The following is an 18,049-nucleotide window of genomic DNA, read 5'->3' as shown; positions in this document are numbered from 1 at the left end:
GATGGCAAAATACATTACTTATCAGAAGTGTGTATTAAAGGTGTATACAAGATACAACCAAGAGTTTTGCTTGTCCGTGGAATACTAGATAGGTATACGACTTCAAATTGGATGAAGTAAGTATCACGGAGTTGGAATCTTCACCAGATGAAATAGTCAAAGATTTTTTGATTTCATCAGAGACGATGAAGAGGCTTGCATTTGCAAGAAATTAAGTGGGAGCGCTAAGACACATTTATAATACTTTATGTAGGTGACATATAGTTGGTTATAAATGATGTAATTATATACTTGATTAAAAGGTTTCATTGAGAATTAACTTCAATGAAAGGATATGGACTGAAACAAATTTAGTGTCAAGATCTATGAAGATAGATTGAAACACATAAATAAGTTTAAGTCAAAGTACATATGATAGATATTGAAGTAGTTCAATATAGAAATATTAAGAAAATGTTCTTGTCATGTGAAGGTTTAACAAGACTTGAATGTATCTGACACTCAATGAGTAAAAACACATGAGTGATTATAGATCACGAATAATATGTACACAATCAGATATCATGTGCTATAAAGTGTTATGAGCATATACCAGAATGATTCATATGATGATCATTGGACGACAGTAAGAATATCCTTGAGTACTTTAGAAGAACTAAGGATATATATATATTTTTGTATGAAGAAATGATAAACAAATCGCTGTAAGGTGTTACACCGATATTGGTTTTGTCACATATAAAATATAATTTCAATCTCAAATTAGACTAAGTGTTGTTTTAAAAGTAGCACAATGAGCTAGAAGTTGTCTATGCTAGATTTAGAAGAGTTCTAAATATTGTGACGGAATCTACAAAAGAAGGCAGAGTATGTCATTGTTTTGACAATGACAAAGGATGTTAAGTTAAGAGGTTCTTTGAGAACTTGGTGTATTTCCGACAGAGTCAGAACTTTGAAGCTATATTGTGTGTGACAATATAAGTGACATATTTCAGACAGCGGAATTAAGGTTCCACCAGAAGATCAAACATATATAATGCCAACTCATTTGGAAATGAGTGATGCGTTGAGACGCAAATGAATTACAAAATACATACGTTTCTGAGCGTGTCAGATCCGATGACTAAAAACCTTTCCCGTGAGCAATACATGATAAAGCACCAGAAGGCCAAGGTGTTATATCTTTACAAATGTATACTAGATTATTGACTCTAGTGCAAGTGGGAGACTGAAGGAGATATGCCCTAGAGGCAATAATAAAGTGGTTATTATTTATATCTTTATGTTTATGATAAATGTTTATATATCATGCTATAATTGTATTAACCGAAACATTAGTACATGTGTGATATGTAGACAACAAGAAGTCCCTAGTATGCCTCTTAAACTAGCTTGTTGATTAATGGATGATTAGCATCATAATCATGAACATTGGATGTTATTAATAACAAGGTTATATCATTATATGAATGATGTAATGGACACACCCAATTAAGCGTAGCATAAGATCTCGTCATTAAGTTATTTGCTATAAGCTTTCGATACATAGTTACCTAGTCCTTATGACCATGAGATCATATAAATCACCTATATCGGAAAGGTACTTTGATTACACCAAACACCACTGCGTAAATGGGTGGCTATAAAGGTGGGATTAAGTATCCGGAAAGTATGAGTTGAGGCATATGGATCAACAGTGGGATTTGTCCATCCCGATGACGGATAGATATACTCTGGGCCCTCCCGGTGGAATGTCGTCTAATGTCTTGCAAGCATATGAATGAGTTCATAAGAGACCACATACCACGGTACGAGTAAAGAGTACTTGTCAGGAGACGAGGTTGAACAAGGTATAGAGTGATACCGAAGATCAAACCTCGGACAAGTAAAATATCGCGAGACAAAGGGAATTGGTAATATATGTGAATGGTTCATTCGATCACTAAAGTCATCGTTGAATATGTGGGAGCCATTATGGATCTCCAGATCCCGCTATTGGTTATTGGTCGGAGTGAGTACTCAACCATGTCCGCATAGTTCTCGAACCGTAGGGTGACACACTTAAAGTTGGATGTTGAAATGGTAGTACTTGAATATGGAATGGAGTTCGAATATTTGTTCGGAGTCCCGGATGAGATCCCGGACATCACGAGGAGTTCCGGAATGGTCCGGAGAATAAGATTCATATATAGGATGTCATTTTATGTGAAATAAAATGTCGCGGAAGGTTCTATGGAAGGTTCTAGAAGGTTCTAGAAAAGTCCGGAAGAAACCACCAAGGAAGGTGGAGTCCACATGGGACTCCACCTCCATGGCCGGCCAGCCCTAGATGGGGAGGAGTCCCAAGTGGACTCCTCCATAGGGGGCCGGCCACCCCCCACATGGGAGGTGGAAATCCCACCTTTTGGTTGGAGTCCTAGTTGGGCTAAGTTTCCCCTCTTATGGAAGGTTTTTGGTTCGGGTCTTATTCGAAGACTTGGACACCAACACTTGGGGATCCACCTATATAATGAGGGGCCAAGGGAGGGGGCCGGCCACCCCAAGACCACAAGCTGGCCGCCCCCCTTGAGTGGCCGGCCACCCCCTCCCAAACCCTAGCCGCCCCTTCTCCTCCATATCTCCCGCGTAGCGTAGCGAAGCTCCGCCAGACTTCTTCACCGCCACCGACACCACGCCGTCGTGCTGTCGGATTCAAGAGGAGCTACTACTTCCGCTGCCCGCTGGAACGGGGAGGTGGACGTCGTCTTCATCAACAACCGAACGTGTGACCGAGTACGGAGGTGCTGCCCGTTCGTGGCGCCGGAACCGATCGTGATCAAGATCTTCTACGCGCTTTTGAAAGCGGCAAGTGATCGTCTACCGCAGCAACAAGAGCCTCATCTTGTAGGCTTTGGAATCTCTTCAAGGGTGAGACTCGATACCCCCTCGTTGCTACCGTCTTCTAGATTGCATCTTGGCTTGGATTGCGTGTTCGCCGTAGGAAAATTTTTGTTTTCTATGCAACGTTATCCCACATATAGATCGTCCTGTGCAAGATTCACAAGCTCACGTAAAAAGTCAGCCTTAAAGTTATTCTGGGCCGCACCATAAACGGAGACCAGACTCCAAATGAAATTATCAGCTCTATTTTAAATAGTGAGTTTGATATGATACTCACCATCAGAATTAGCCAAAACTTCCATCGAATATGTCTGTACACCAATGAGCAAGCCACCAGACCTACCTCTAGGTGGGCGATAAAACCATTCAAAGTCTATCCCACCGGATAACCGGTTTAAAAAACTTTGAGAGTAATCACGATTACCCGTCTCAGAAATAGCAATAAAATCTAAATTATAGTCCTTACAACAATCGGCAATATGAGAATGCTTAGCCAAGTCACGAAGACCTCTGCTATTCCTAAACATGCCATTCATTTAGAAACTAATTTAGATTTTGTGACTAAACCTGACTTATGCCTCTTCTTCTTTTCCGCAGAAGACTTAGAAGACCGTCAAGAGGCTTTTAGGTCACATAATGACTCTAACCCCGACTGCTCCAAGTCCACCTCCGAAATACCACCTACTAGATTAGAAAGAAGACGACCATCTGAGATGACATCATCTTCCTCCTCCTCTAGAGAAGATAGTTCAGCCCCGCCGAAGCCTTCGGAATTACCGTAATACGGTCATATTCCAAATGCCTCAAGACGTTGGCCGAAACTGAAATCTCCTCCGAGGGTTGAGGACCAGTGTATGCCAACAATCCGGTTATAAGGTGGACTAAGAAACCATTTAAGTTTGAACTTGGATGGTTACAGCGGGAAGGTTTTCAAGAGATGGTTAAAAATATGTGGAAAAGACCAGTGGAATAAAAAGATGCGAGTTGTTCGCAAACACCTTTCTGGATGGGCGAGTCATACAACTGGTATTCTTAAAAAGGAGAAGCTTCATCTATCATCTATCATAGATGAGATAGAAGCTCTTGCGGAAGTGAGACCGCTAACGAGCATCGAATTGGATCTCAAAAATCAATCTAATACTCAATTAGCGGGTCTCCTTCGGGAAGAAGAGTTGAAATGGTACCAACGTTCGAAAGCCCAATTCATTCTCGAAGGAGATTCAAATACGAGGTATTTTCATGGGATTGCCAATGGCCGTCACAGGAAGAAACATATACAATCTCTATTACAAGATGAGGGGCTGATTGAAGGCCATGAGCAACTCAAATCCTATATTACTAATTACTATAAGGGTCTATTTGGTCCGCCAGATGAGAGCTCCTTCTCTCTGGATGAGACCCAAATAGCAGATATACCCCAAGTGTCTCAGGAGGAGAATGTTGTTTTAACGGCTCCTTAGTCGGAGGAGGAAGTTAATAAGGCTATTTTGCAAACGGAACATAGCAAAGCTCCGGGTCCAAATGGTTTCCCTACTGAATTTTATTAGACGTTTTGGGATACTATCAAAGATGATCTTCTACAAATGATCAGTGTTTTACACGCTGGACAGCTAGAATTATTCTGTCTAAATTTGGTGAGGTTATCTTGTTACCCAAAGTTAAAGAGGCAGAAAGGATCCAACAATATAGACCCATCTGCTGATCATGTGGTAAGACCGTCGCAAACCACTTTCATGCAAGGACGCAATATCCTCGATGGGGTTGTGGTTCTACATGAGGCGGTTCATGAACTGCATACCAAAAAGATGAATGGGGTAATCTTAAAACTAGATTTTGAGAAAGCTTATGATAAAGTCAACTGGTCTTTTCTCCATCAAACACTCAGGATGAAAGGTTTTTCACCAGACTGGAGAGCGTTGATCGATAATTTTGTGTATGGAGGAAGTGTTGCGATTCGTGTCAATGATGATACGTGACGCTTCTTCCAGACACGAAAAGGTTTACGCCAGGGCGACCCTCTATCCCCACTTTTATTCAACATTGTGGCGGATATGCTCGCTATATTGATCGAACGAGCCAAATCTGATGGTCAAATTGAAGAAGTGATTCCACATCTTGTAGATGGGGGTTTATCAATCCTTCAATACGCCGATGATACACTTTTATTTATGGAACACGATCTCGATAAAGCTCGAAACCTAAAGCTGATTTTGGCTGCTTTTGAGCATTTATCGGGTCTCAAAATCAACTTCCATAAAAGTGAATTGTTCCTTTTGACGATGCTCACGACTCAGTCACCGAATATTCGGAACTGATTGGTTGTGGGCAAGGCCAATTCTTATCAACTATCTGGGTATCCCAATTCATTATTGGAGATTAACGATGGCTGAGTGGAAACTAGTCGAGGAAAGACTTCAGAAGAGACTAAGTAGTTGAAAAGGTAAATTGCTATCCCTTGGAGGAAGATTGGTTCTCATTAATTCAGTACTCACCAATATGGTGTTGTATATGATATCCCTCTTCATGTTGCCAAAAGGTGTATTACACAAGCTCGATTATTATAGATCGAGATTTTTTTGGCAAGGGGATAGAGAAAAAAAGAAATATCGACTGGTCAAGTGGTCTGTCGTATGCCGATCTAAAGATATGGGTGGGCTAGGAGTTCATAATCTTGAAGTCAAGAACTCAATCTTATTAGGTAAGTGGCTTTTTAAGCTACTTATTGAAGATGGCGTATGGCAGACCATGCTTAGAAGAAAGTACATCGGCGACAAAGCGCTATCCCAGATCCTTTGGAAACCGGGAGATTCACATTTTTGGGCTGGCCTAATGGCAACTAAGAAATTTTTCTTCAGATATGGTACTTTCATTATTAAGGATGGATCACAGATACGGTTCTGGGAGGATACATGGCTAGAGAGTAGGCCTCTCTCTAAACAATATCCAGTGTTATACAACATTGTCGTCGCAAAAGTGATACCATTGCATTCGTAATGGCAACCTCACCTCCGACTGTGACGTTTAGATGAGATTTAATCAGTCCGAGACTTCTTGCATGGAACGTCTTACTGTTGCGTTTGGAATCCATCCAGTTATCTGAAGGGCAAGATGAATTTCGTTGGAACTTACAATCCAATGGAAAATTCTCTGTAAGTTCATTGTACAATGTCATTATCCAACCGGTAATACCAGTTGATAAAAACAAGAAGATTTGGAAGATGAAGATACCGCTCAAAATTAAGATTTTTTGCTGGTGTTTCCGTCGAGGAGTAATCCTAACCAAAGATAATCTTGTGAAACGCAATTGGCATGGGAGCACGGAATGTATTTTTTGTCAACATGATGAGACGACTAAACACTTGTTCTTCCAATGTCGCTTTGCCAGATATATATGGTCATGCATCCAAGTAGCTTCTGATCTATATCCCCCGACTAGTGTGGCCAACATCTTCGGTAATTGGCTTCACGGGATCGATCACAGATTCAGAACGTTTATTAGGGTGGGGCACTTGCCATTTTATGGTCGCTATGGCTGTGTAGAAATGACAAAAATTTTAATGATAAGAATTGTTCTCTCTTGCAGGTTATCTACAGATGTACCGCTACTATCCGTTCGTGGTCTTCGCTGCGGAAGGTGGAGAACCGCGACCTGTTTACGGAGGTGTGTACACGGTTGGAGAACACGGCGAGGGATACTTTTTTCCCTACATGGGTGGCAGCATAATCTACGGATTGGGCCTCGGCCTTCACCTTAGGCGTTTTACATTTCCTCATGTCTGATATGCAATTCGCCTTTTTTAGTACTCCAGAATATTGACTCTTTAAACGGCTGTGTGCATCTTAGCTATGCATAGGTCGAATATAATTTATTTTTATAACTAACTAGGAAATATGCCCGTGCGTTGCAACGGGAGAAATAAAGAAGACGACCACTAAGAGCAACTCTAACAGAGCCTGTAAAACGGGCCGAAACCGAAAAAGTCCGGCGACTTTACGGGTTCAGGCCTAAAGTGGGCCAGAACGGAGCCCGAACTCACGGCCTGGCCCGTAAACAAGTTCGGGGCCCCGAGAAACTCGGCGGCCGCCCCGTATTAAAAGGGGCCGCGGAGGGGAGTTCGGTTTCCAAACCCTACTCCCCTCCGCCGCTACCACTTCCTCCGCCACCGCTCCCCCTCCTGTCCGGTATTCTACCGCCGCTGCCGCCACCACCCCTCCGTCCGCAATGGGCCGCGGAAGACGCGTAGGTAGGCGCTCATCGTCGCGTAGGAGTCGCCGGCGCGGAAAAACCCTCCGCCGCCGCAAGAACTGCCCTAGTGATAATCCGGGGCCTAATCTAATAGTTTAGGTATCAAATTAACGAATGTAGCTCCATCTGCCCCCTATTTTGGCTAGTTACATGTAAATTATTGACGAATGTAGCTCGATCGGAGCAAGAATGAGTTCAATTTCGCAAGATCATCACAGCACATTTTCCCGGGACATTTGATTTTCGGTTTTCAGTTCGCGAGTTCGGTTTCTAATCTGCGCCGTCACTAATTAAAACCATCTAAACGGAACAGTTTGGAACACCGAACTCTGCGTTTTTGGTTCGGAGTAATACGGACTCTGCTATCACTGATCTCTTGATCTTTATTCGACGTGTAGTTGGTCATCAGATAGTCGCCCTCGCAACAGCCCACCAAGCAAATTGCATGTCATCATCCTCCAAACCTTCCAACTCTTCCTTCACTGTCGTATTATATATATGATGTGTGAAGCCTTGCATCTCTGAAAAATAGAATATGTAGCACAATCCTTTAGCAAGTCTAGTACGATCTTCTCCAATGCTGGATCATACTTGTGCTCGTCTACGTGCTTCTGCGCCTGCAGTCTTGGTCCCGCCGATGAACTTTAGGACCAAGTATTTATCCATTTGAATTTTGATAACCTCTTCTACACATATTCTGATGTAGCTGGCAAAACTTTGTTCTGACCTTCCATATTGCCTTTTTGGCCTTGTCAACTTCATCATTGCTAACTTCAAATTTCTTGGCTAGCCCGTTCTTATCTCAGTCAGGCCGTAATTTCCCAACTTATAATCTGGCAGTTGTTCAGTTTCTCTACTTTCTCTTTTTTCTACTGCATGTAGCTTTAATCCTAGCCATTTACCTCGGCGCTCAGTCAGTTTCTTTCTCTGCAGCATGAAGACGTTCACTTGTCTCGTCAATATCTTCCTTGATCCTAGTTACCTCATCCTCAAAGATCTGACGTTGTCATGAAGTGCATCCACTTCAGAATCTTGATCTTTTAAGCAAAGTGCTTGTTTCATCTAGTTCTTCGAATTACTGAATTCAGAGACTTGCCTTTCTGAATAATAGACTGATTGGCTAATTAACTGGAACTCCAACAGATGGACTTTTTACCATATCGGGTTTTGAGAAATTCCAGACTCGCGGCTGCCAGTATGTATTGTACAAGATTATGCTGCAGATATAATTATTTTGTGACTGAGTAGTACGTACTCAGCTGACAGCTCCACGTGACCATGACTCGCTAGTAGCCAACGCAGGCTCGCTCCCGGCAACGTAATTCCTCTGCTTGAAACTTGAGATCGGTAATCACACAGCTCAGACCATTAGGCGACGAGCAGCAAGAGATCGATGCACCGCACAGCCACGACCACGTCGGCGACCAGGAAGCCGGGGCCTATGCAGCATGCTTCTGGAGCACAAGGTGCTTCGCTGGTCGTGTCTCCACCGTCACCATGGCAAAGCCGCCTGGCCACTGGATCGGCACTGGCGAGTCCATGATCGCCTAGTGGACTCAGCATCCTGCAACTCGACATCCTCACCCACACCACCAAGGAAGCCACCATCTAGGCTGCGCCGCCGCCGCTGCATGTCCATGTTTACTCCTGATGGCCGCCGCCGCTCCCCTACTCCCGTCTCCTCATGGTTGCCAACACAGTCGCTTCCTTTACCTTGAAGGACGCAAAAGTCGACGGTAAGGCCCTGGTTTATTTTCAGATCGAACCAAGCTGTCTTGCCCTCTCCAGAGTCCAGAACTTCCTCACAACGTCACCGATCCTTGGTCCACGCCCCCACCAGAAAGGCCAGGTGAAGAGCGATCACCAAGCCCTCGACGGCACAACTGTGTCAGGCCTCGATCGGACACCATCAGCAAAGTCGATCGGCGGCGCAACCGTCAAAGGCCTCAATCGGATCCCATCGAAAAGTCGATCGACTGGAGATTCGCCAGCCAAATTCGACGGATACCCTGATGACCGAGCGGGTATTTTCGAGCGATTCTATAGAATTTTCTTTGGGACTCCTTTTAAATAGGGCCGGGAGACCAGACCTAATACGGTACGGTGATCAACTACGATAGGAAATAAGGAAACGACGGACGGACGTACGAGACGGACGACTGAAACCAGACGGACCAAACCACGGAAACGCTTCTCCCTTTATTATTAGGTATAGATAAAACGCTCATTATCAAAAAAAATTTATGATGTGCAATACAGATTCTCACAGCAACGAGCAGAGTATCATCTAGTATAGGTAGCCTATGTGGCCGTTTGTAGGGGCACACGAACAATTGGGCGCAGGTGAAGACCATTTTTCATTCGGCTTGTCATGGTCACTCCCATCTCCTCTGTCATGTCCATCTCGCTCGGCGAGACCCCAGCTGGGAGCTCCCAGTCAAAGTGGTAGAGTAGAGAGGCGAGCATAAGCTCGTGGCTCGCCAGACCAAGCGCCATCCCTGGACACATTCTCCGTCCAGCTCCAAAGGGTATGAACTCAAAGTCGGTGCCATTAAAATCAACTGCGCTGCTCTCGAACCGCTCCGGGATGAACTCCTCGGCGTCGACCCAGTACTTCGGGTCCCTGCCGATCGCCCACGCATTGACAAAGACGGTGGTGCCCTTGGGCACGTCGTACCCCATGATCTTGCACGTCTCCCTGCATTCCCTTGGCATGAGCAGCGGCACCGCGTTGTTCAGCCTCAGCGTCTCCTTGATGACAAGCTTGAGGTACCTGAGGTTGTTCAGGTCATCTTCTGTGACCTTTTGCCTCCCCTGGAGGCTCTCGCGCAGCTCGGCTTGTGCTTTCTGCATCACTCTCGGGTTTCTCATGAGCTGGGCCATGACCCATTCTATCACCGCTGTCTCGCTCCCGCCATTGAAAAGGTCCTGAAGGATCGGGCGAACGATCAGTGCATCAGAATGATGGGGCAGTCAATATGAAATTGCAGGTACTAGTAGTATATACTATGATCATCAAGCTTACACGCAAGAAGGATTTGATGGTTCCCATGGTAAGCGGCTCGTCGAGGTCATCATCTTGGCTCTGCAACCTGAGGAGCACGTCCACCATGTCCTCCTCCTCCTCCACGTTGCCTCTGCGCTCCTGGTGCTGCTTGATGGCACGGTCCATCAGCTCGAACATCTTGCGGTGGTTCGCCTCCGCCCGGCGCATGTTGCCACTTAAAAGCCTCGCGATCCAGGAGGACGGGAATAGGTCGCCGAGGCTGACTTTACCGGTGGCAAGCTTTTTCCCCTCCTGGAAGACCTGCAAGAACTCCTCTGGCCGATCGAAGCGGTCGCCGATCACGAGCCGAACCACCAAGTCCGTCATGGCCGCGCTTATCCGCTCGCCGACGTCGACAGTGGCTTTGCCCTGCGCCGCCGCTGCGGCGATGGCAGCGACGAGGCGGCGGGCCTCCTCCTCCCGGACGTGGCGGCACAAGCGCACGCGCCGGGCGCTGAGAAGCTCAAGGACGCATATTTTGCGGACCTGCCGCCATAGGGCACCGTAGCGTGCAAACACGATCCCCTGCGCGTCGCCGTCAGCCACCAGTACCCGCACGCTGGGGCTCCACGGCCGGTTCGCGAAGCTGAGGTCGTGGGTCTTGGTGATCTCCCGTGCGGCCTCAGGGGACGAGGCGACGACGACGGGGACCTCTCCGAGCTGCAGGTACAGGAGAGGCGTGTCGAGACGGCGCGCGAGGTCGGCCATGGCGTGGTGCAGGAGCGGGCCGCTGGCCATCACCTGATGGAGGTTGCCGATGACCGGCAGCCGCCACGGGCTGGGCGGGAGGTTCTGTACGCCAGTGTCACCACGCTTCCACAGCTTGAGGATGATCCAAGGCAGCATGAGAGCCAGGCCGACCCAGAACCAGCAGGAGACTAGCTCCACCGTGGCCATGGTGTGGTGCGCGTTGAGAGCTTGAAAGTTATGGAGCGACCTGATGGATGCAATACCAAGCACTTGGCCCAGGCCAGCTTATATGGACCGAGCACCTTGTGTGTAGGTAAGCGAGACTGACTGAATCTGGCCAAGATCAGTATATATATCCTGGGGATATATATGAAGATAATATCTATTGGAATTATGCAAATAAATGAACGCATTTTTTTATTCTGAGGGGCTACAATTAATGGTTTTTTTATAGAAAACAATTAATGGTTTATGTGGATACTATATGATATCGATATCTACCCTGAGGATACACGGATATTTTATACTTATCTATACATATATCTTATCTAATAATAATAAAAATAAGGCTTCCCGATCAATATATCTTATCTATATCACGTGCTTCGCCCGTCCACATATAGTAACATCATGTTGGTCTCATTTGTACATAGATTTGTTAAGTTGGACTCTTTTGTGCTAAAAAAACGTGTCTCTGAAAAGATTATTTTTGCTTTGTGCGCAGACCATTAGATTAGGTGGTCAAATACTGAAAATAAGTAATGAGGGCTGTGTAACAAAAGGTTCAGTCCTTATATTCACTGTGATTAGTGGAAGCAAAAGGGGCCATCTATGAAAATACAAATTATATTGTTATACAGATACACGATTTCGTACGTTGTTATCTTCGTGCCAAGTTATTACAAGAACAATAATGGATAACATGAAACCTGATTCCATCAGGCCAAAAACATGTACAAGGACTTCTATGGCTTCACTCTTTTTCTTGCTACGACAGCTCATAGTATTGCATTTGTTTGTCCTTCAAACAATTATACTAATGGAATCTTCCGTCTTTTGTTTCCTGCTGATTGATCCAGTTTGCAACTTCACGGGTTTTCCTTTTTAGTTCATATGTATGCTTTATGCTGTGTTGTGTTCATTTATAGGTCGAGGTGCATAGATCAAGTGAAGACAGCCTTCATGTGTTGTCAGAAGATTACGAGGCCTATCAAAAGGCCTGAATACTATATGGTATATCTAAAGGTTTGAATACAACTTAGTTGTTTTCTTTGTGGGGTTTAGTTTATCTCTATATGCCCAGTTGAAATTCCATGATATGGCGAATAACAAGCTTTATCACCTATTGGGTGTTTCAAGTGCCTCTTGCGAGTGTGGGGCTGATCTAATCGTTATGCTTAACTAGCAATGTGGGAATGCGAGGGCATCATCTTTTTTTCGAAAGTTGGGCATTGTATTATTGTGTAGCATGAAATCTATTAATTTATTCTAAACATAGCCTTTTATTGTTTGTCAATATCTGGCACTTTGGTGGCCTTTAACCATGGTAACAATACATGTGGAGAAACATGTTATATTTTAGTGTTGAAGTATTCTACATTTAACCGTCGACACCGGTATCTTGATGTAAAAATAATAATCATATAGAACATAGACCTAGAATATCCAGGCCCAGTGCTACCTTGAGTCCATAATTCACCTAATCTTTTAGAAGTAACGCGGATGCACGGGATCCATATTGCAGAAAAGTAGTTTATGCATCTCTGGTGTATTCTTGCTACGGAAGTTATGTTTTTTTTAAAAAAATAGCGTTCTAATGTATAATCATGTGGTTTACTCTTTTTTTGTGCCATATGTAGTATGCTTATTTTCCCTAGGGCCTATTTCTTTGGTAGTTTCTCGTTATATTTTTTTGGAGGATTAGAGTGGGTTTTTTTCCTACCGATTTATCTTCGCTACAGTTTTTAAAATTAAGCTTCCATCATACTCGAATTTATCAGAAATAATATTTTGTTGGTACCAATTAAGTTTCGGAGAAATCGAGTAGGGCATGACACTAAAGTCTCTTATACATTTTAATCTTGAGAATCAAAGATCTCCTAATTAACCGGCGAAACATATCTTTTACCATTAGAATATTCTTCATGGAGTTCTTTACATGGATGCACTTCTCTTTTGTGGGGCCCACCTTAACACTATAGGTAGAAAAATATTAAAAAATGAGGTGGCATAATTTCACATATATGTAACACCAGTACTTCTTAAGTTTTATACTTTTTAACCAAAAAAAAAATCGGTGAGCGACCACTACTCCTTCGCTCGATTATACCAGCAGACAATGTTTATCACTGTCGGTGGTTTTGTACATGTATATTGTTTTACATGAATTTTTTAACTTTTAGTTTCAGTTGTTAATTTAGTTTATAATTTTTTAGCATATGTGGAGCAACTTGATGTCTCGAAAAAAACCCTAGAGATTGACGGAACATACCTATAGTCTAATACATTTTTTTATTATTTAACCAAAAATCGATGAGCGACCACTACTCCTTCGCTGATTATACCGGCACGCAATGTCTATCATTGTCGGTCGCTTTGTATACGTATATTGTTGTACATTGTTTTAGGTGACATTTTTATCTTTTAATTTCAGACATTAAATCAGTTTATAATTTTTTAGCATATGTGGGTTAACCTGGTGTCTCGAAAAACACCCTAGATATTTACCGAACATACCTGTAATCTAGTATATTTTTTCTTTGGGGTATCCTTGCACATCCGCATAGATGAATTAATCTAAGCCAATTTTTTTATTTGCACGTGCACCACCGTGCTCGACATGAGTCTCTATCTATATTTAGTCTTCTATTCTTTGCTAATTATATAACTCCAAAGTCACCTCTAGGCATTTTTGAATCGCACAGTTTAGGCAAGTTTTCAGGTTAAGGTTTTTTTTCTAAGATTGTATAGGTATCTTTCTTAATAGAGGCAGGATCGATAGATTTTAAATGATGCTCTAGAGTCTTCTGCAATACAAGTCTTAAGTACCGATTATTTTTAGGCTTATCTGTTCTGGCAGTCTCTCATATGTTTGCTAAGTAGGAAATAATGTGTCAGTATTCGTAGGTGATCTCAGAAAAAAACATGTAGAAGTTAGACTGTATTTTCTTAAACTACACGGATAAAATAGGCATTTGAACGAAACAATCGTACGTGACCAACCCTCTATTTCCTTGTATTTCCCCATGTACGTATGCTGGTGTTGTGTATGTCCGGGATGTGACAATATTTATGTAAAACCTAACGATTTTAAATCTCAACCGTTAAAATTAAGATCAATGAAGTATATAATTTAAGGGTATATGGATTAACCTAATGTCTCCGTTAAAACCTCTTATTTTACTTTTAGTATATAATAGATAATAGATGAATGCAGTGTGTTGGCCAAACAGTTCAACTCATGTATTGCCGGTTGGATGTAATTGCTTTCCCAAAAAGTAATAAAGCATCCTTTATCGAAAAAAAAATGTGTTGCCGGCTAGGAACTCATCAAAGGTGTAATCGAGAAAGCAGCAGAGATGTTCTGCGGTTTCTGGCTTACTGCTGAAACATCAATATCGAAGACCTCAAGCACGGTGAAACGGTTCAAGCTGTCAAAGGCAAGTTCACGGCAGAACTGCACCAGGATTTGTACAAAGACGCCTTGGAGGTGTGGATTAAAACAATGTGTAAATAGAACCATGAATTACATTTTGTACCCAAGGATATTAAGGCGATCCAAGCACCATGTTTATGTGTGTTTGACTGCTGGTGTGTTTGTATCCATGCTTCTGAAAGTGTCTTATTGAGTTTACTATGTGACACTTTTTTTAAGTGTTTATTTTAGAAATGTTGTCGCTAACAGGAATAATACAGTTTTTTATATCCTGGGTTCAGCGCTATCCAATATTTCTTAGAGAGTTTAGGTAAATAAGAATTAGATTCTTTGTAGACTTTATTTGATGTTTTTAGAGGTATAGACACTGCTGCTACAACTTATAAAGATTAAATTGGTTGTTTTAAAAATGGAGAATTTTTTTGCGAGAGAGAGATCATATAGGATTCTGCATATTTTTTTCTTCTTTCATGTATCTGAGGTTCTTGTAGCATGCCTGCAATCGTCATTTGTGGACTAGCTTCTGAATACCCATTTAGCTATATTTGTGTCTAGATACTCGCAAACTGCAGTCAATCAATCGTGTGCTGCAATTTTTTTTAATGGGCGCTTTCATTACTCAAAACAAGCAATTACACTCCTCCTTTGCATAGCAAAGATGCACACAGCCGTCCAAAAATCTCAGGTTTCACAAGATGTAAAAAAAAAAAAAAAAAAGGTGAAGTACATATCAATCATGAGCAATTGTGCAAACATCTAGGTAGCCATAGGTGGATCGATCTGTAGATTATGCTGCTATCTATGTTGGGAAAAAGTATCCCTCATTGTAGCCTCCAACCGTGTACAGACCTATGTAAAGAGATCGCGGTTCGCCACTTTTACGGTGCAGACCACGAACGGAGAATACCAGTACATCTGTAAATAACCTGCAAGAGAGCTACACAGCAAAAACGACCATACAACGGCAAGCGCTCCCACCCTAATAAGCGTTCTAAACATGTGATTAATACCATTAAGTCAATTCCCAAAGATATTGGCAACACTAGTCGGAGGATACAGATCAGACGCTACTTGGATGCATGACCATATATAGACATGGCGAAGCGGTATTTGAAGAATAAGTGTTTGATCGTCTCATCATGGTGACAAACACACACTGTCAAATTACGTTTAACAAGATTGTCTTTAGTTAGGATACTCCTCGACGTAAATACCAAACAAAAATCTTAGTTTTAACTGGTATTTTCATCTTCCAAATTTTGTTGTTATTATCGACTGGTAAATCAGGCTGAATAATCGCATTGTATAATGAACTTACTGAAAATTTTCCATTGGAATGTAAGTTCCAACAAAATTCATCAGGGCATTCCGAAAGGTAAATGGATCCCAAACGAAGAAGTAGGCATTACATGCACCTAATCTCGAACCATATAAATCTCGTCTAAACATCACATACGGAGGTGAGGTCGCCATTACTATGACAATGGTATCACTTTTGCGACGAACAATACTATATAATGCATGATATTTCTACCTAAGAGGTATATTCACTAACCAGGAGTCCTCCCAGAACCGTATCTGCAATCCATCCTTTATCGGAAAAGTACCATATTGGAAGAAAAACTTCTTCGTAGCCATTAGGCTGGCCGAGAAATGCGAGCCCCTAGGCTTCCATAGGATTTGGGATAACGCACACTCGCCGATATACTTTCTCTTAATGAGTGTCTTCCATACCCCATCTTTGGTAAGAAGCTTAAACAACCATTTACCGAGTAAGGCTGAGTTTTTGACCTCAAGGTCATGGACACCCAACCATTGTGATCTTTGGATGGAAGCTACGCTCCATTTAACCAGACGATAATTCTTCTTTTCGCTGTCCCCTTGCCAAAAGAATCTTGATCGATAATAATCGAGATTGTGTAAAACACCTTTAGGAAAAAGGAAGTAAGATATCATAGAAAGTACCATATTAGTTAGTACTGGATTAATGAGTACCAATCTTCCTCCTAGGAACAACAATTTACATTTTCAACTACTAAGTCTCTTTTGAAGTCTTTCCTCTTCAAGTTTCCATTCAGTCATTGTTAATCGCTGATAATGTATCGGAATCCCCAGAAAGCTAATAGGAACTGACCTTGCCCACATCCAAACAATTTTCCATATGCAGCTGCTGAATCCTGGGCTTCGCTAAAACAGAACAATTCACTTTTATGAAAAATTATTTTGAGACCCGACAATTGCTCAAAAGCTGCCAAGATTAACTTGAGATTTCGTGCTTTTTCGAGGTCATGTTCCATAAAAAGAATTGTGTCGTCAGCATATTGATGTATTGATAAACCACCATCAATAAGATGTGGAATAACCTCTTTAATCTAGCCATCAGCCTTAGCACGTTCGATCAAAATGGCGAGCATATCAGTCACAATGTTAAATAACAGTCGTGCTAGAGGATCGCCTTGGCGCAAACCTTTTCGTGTCTGGAAGTATCGCCCAGTGTCATCATTAACACGGATCGTAACACTACATCCAAAAACAAAATCATTGATCAACACGCACCACTCTGGTGAACCCTTTCATCCCGAGCGTTTGCTGAAGGAAAGACCATTTGAGTTTATCATAAGCCTTCTCGAAGTTAAGTTTTAAAATAACCCCGTTCATCTACCGCCTCATGTAGAACAACTACCCCATCAAGGATAGTACGTCCTTGCATGAACGTGGACCATGAAGGGCCACATGATCAGCTACAGTATTCAATCTAATGGTGGCCACTTTTGTTAAAATCTTGAAACTTACGTTTAAAAGGCAGATAGGTCTATACCGTTGAATCCTTTCTGCCTTCTTAATCTTCGGTATAACAATATTACCTCACCAAAATAATTCTAGTTGTCCAGCGTGTAAGACACTGAACATTTGGAGAAGGTCTACCTTGATAGTTTCCCAAACTGTCTGATAAAATTCAGCAGGAAAACCATCTGGCCCCGGAGCTTTATTGTGTTCCATTTGGAAAATTGCTTTATTGACCTCATCCTCTGTGTAAGGAGCCGTCAATAATTATTTTCCGCCATAGATATTTGAGGTATATCGGCTACTTGAGCTTCATCCAGAGAGAAAGAGATCTCCTCCGGTGATCCAAATAGGCCTTTGTAGTAATTTGTAATATAGGATTTGAGCTGTTCATGTCCTTCGGTCAATTCATCTTCTTGCAGTAGATATTGAATACGCTTTCTCCTGTGACGGCCACTGGCAATCCCATGAAAATATCTAGTATTCAAATTTCCTTCGAGAATTGATTGAGCCTTTGAACGCTGATACCATTTCAACTCTTCCTCCCTAAGAAGACCCGCTAATTGAGCATTGGACTGACTCTTCATGTCAATCTTCTGACTCGATAGCGGTCTTACTTCAGCGAAAGCCTCCTACCCATCAATAATAGCTAATAAGCGAAGCCTTCTCTTTTTTAAGAATACCAGCTGTATGGCTAGCTCATCTAGAAAGGTGTTTGTAGGGCACACATTTTATTATTTCACCTTAA

General features: G+C 42.6%; 1 protein-coding gene across 1 annotated transcript; it reads right to left on the bottom strand.

Annotated features, from left to right (window-relative positions):
- Positions 1-9,380: 9,380 nt before the first annotated feature.
- LOC127309687 (zealexin A1 synthase) lies at positions 9,381-11,135 on the bottom strand. The gene is made up of 2 exons (XM_051340441.2): positions 10,152-11,135; positions 9,381-10,054 (listed from the first exon to the last, which is right to left on the bottom strand). The coding sequence occupies exons 1-2, from the start codon at positions 11,067-11,069 to the stop codon at positions 9,428-9,430; spliced, it is 1,545 nt and encodes a 514-aa protein (XP_051196401.1). The 5' UTR covers positions 11,070-11,135; the 3' UTR covers positions 9,381-9,427.
- Between the last annotated feature and the right edge of the window lie 6,914 nt (positions 11,136-18,049).

This window comes from Lolium perenne, chromosome 6 (assembly GCF_019359855.2).
Source record: "Lolium perenne isolate Kyuss_39 chromosome 6, Kyuss_2.0, whole genome shotgun sequence".
NCBI lineage: Eukaryota > Viridiplantae > Streptophyta > Magnoliopsida > Poales > Poaceae > Lolium > Lolium perenne.
Note: the sequence above shows the minus strand (reverse complement) of the source record. Positions and strands in the feature narration are given on the sequence as shown.

Bases quoted from the DNA above. Each gene is read 5' to 3' on its own strand.
- LOC127309687 (XM_051340441.2), bottom strand. From the start codon at position 11,069: ATGGCCACGGTGGAGCTAGTCTCCTGCTGGTTCTGGGTCGGCCTGGCT. The intron at 10,055-10,151 runs GTAAGCTTGATG...CCGATCCTTCAG, and splicing joins CCATCAAATCCTTCTTGCGT to GACCTTTTCAATGGCGGGAG.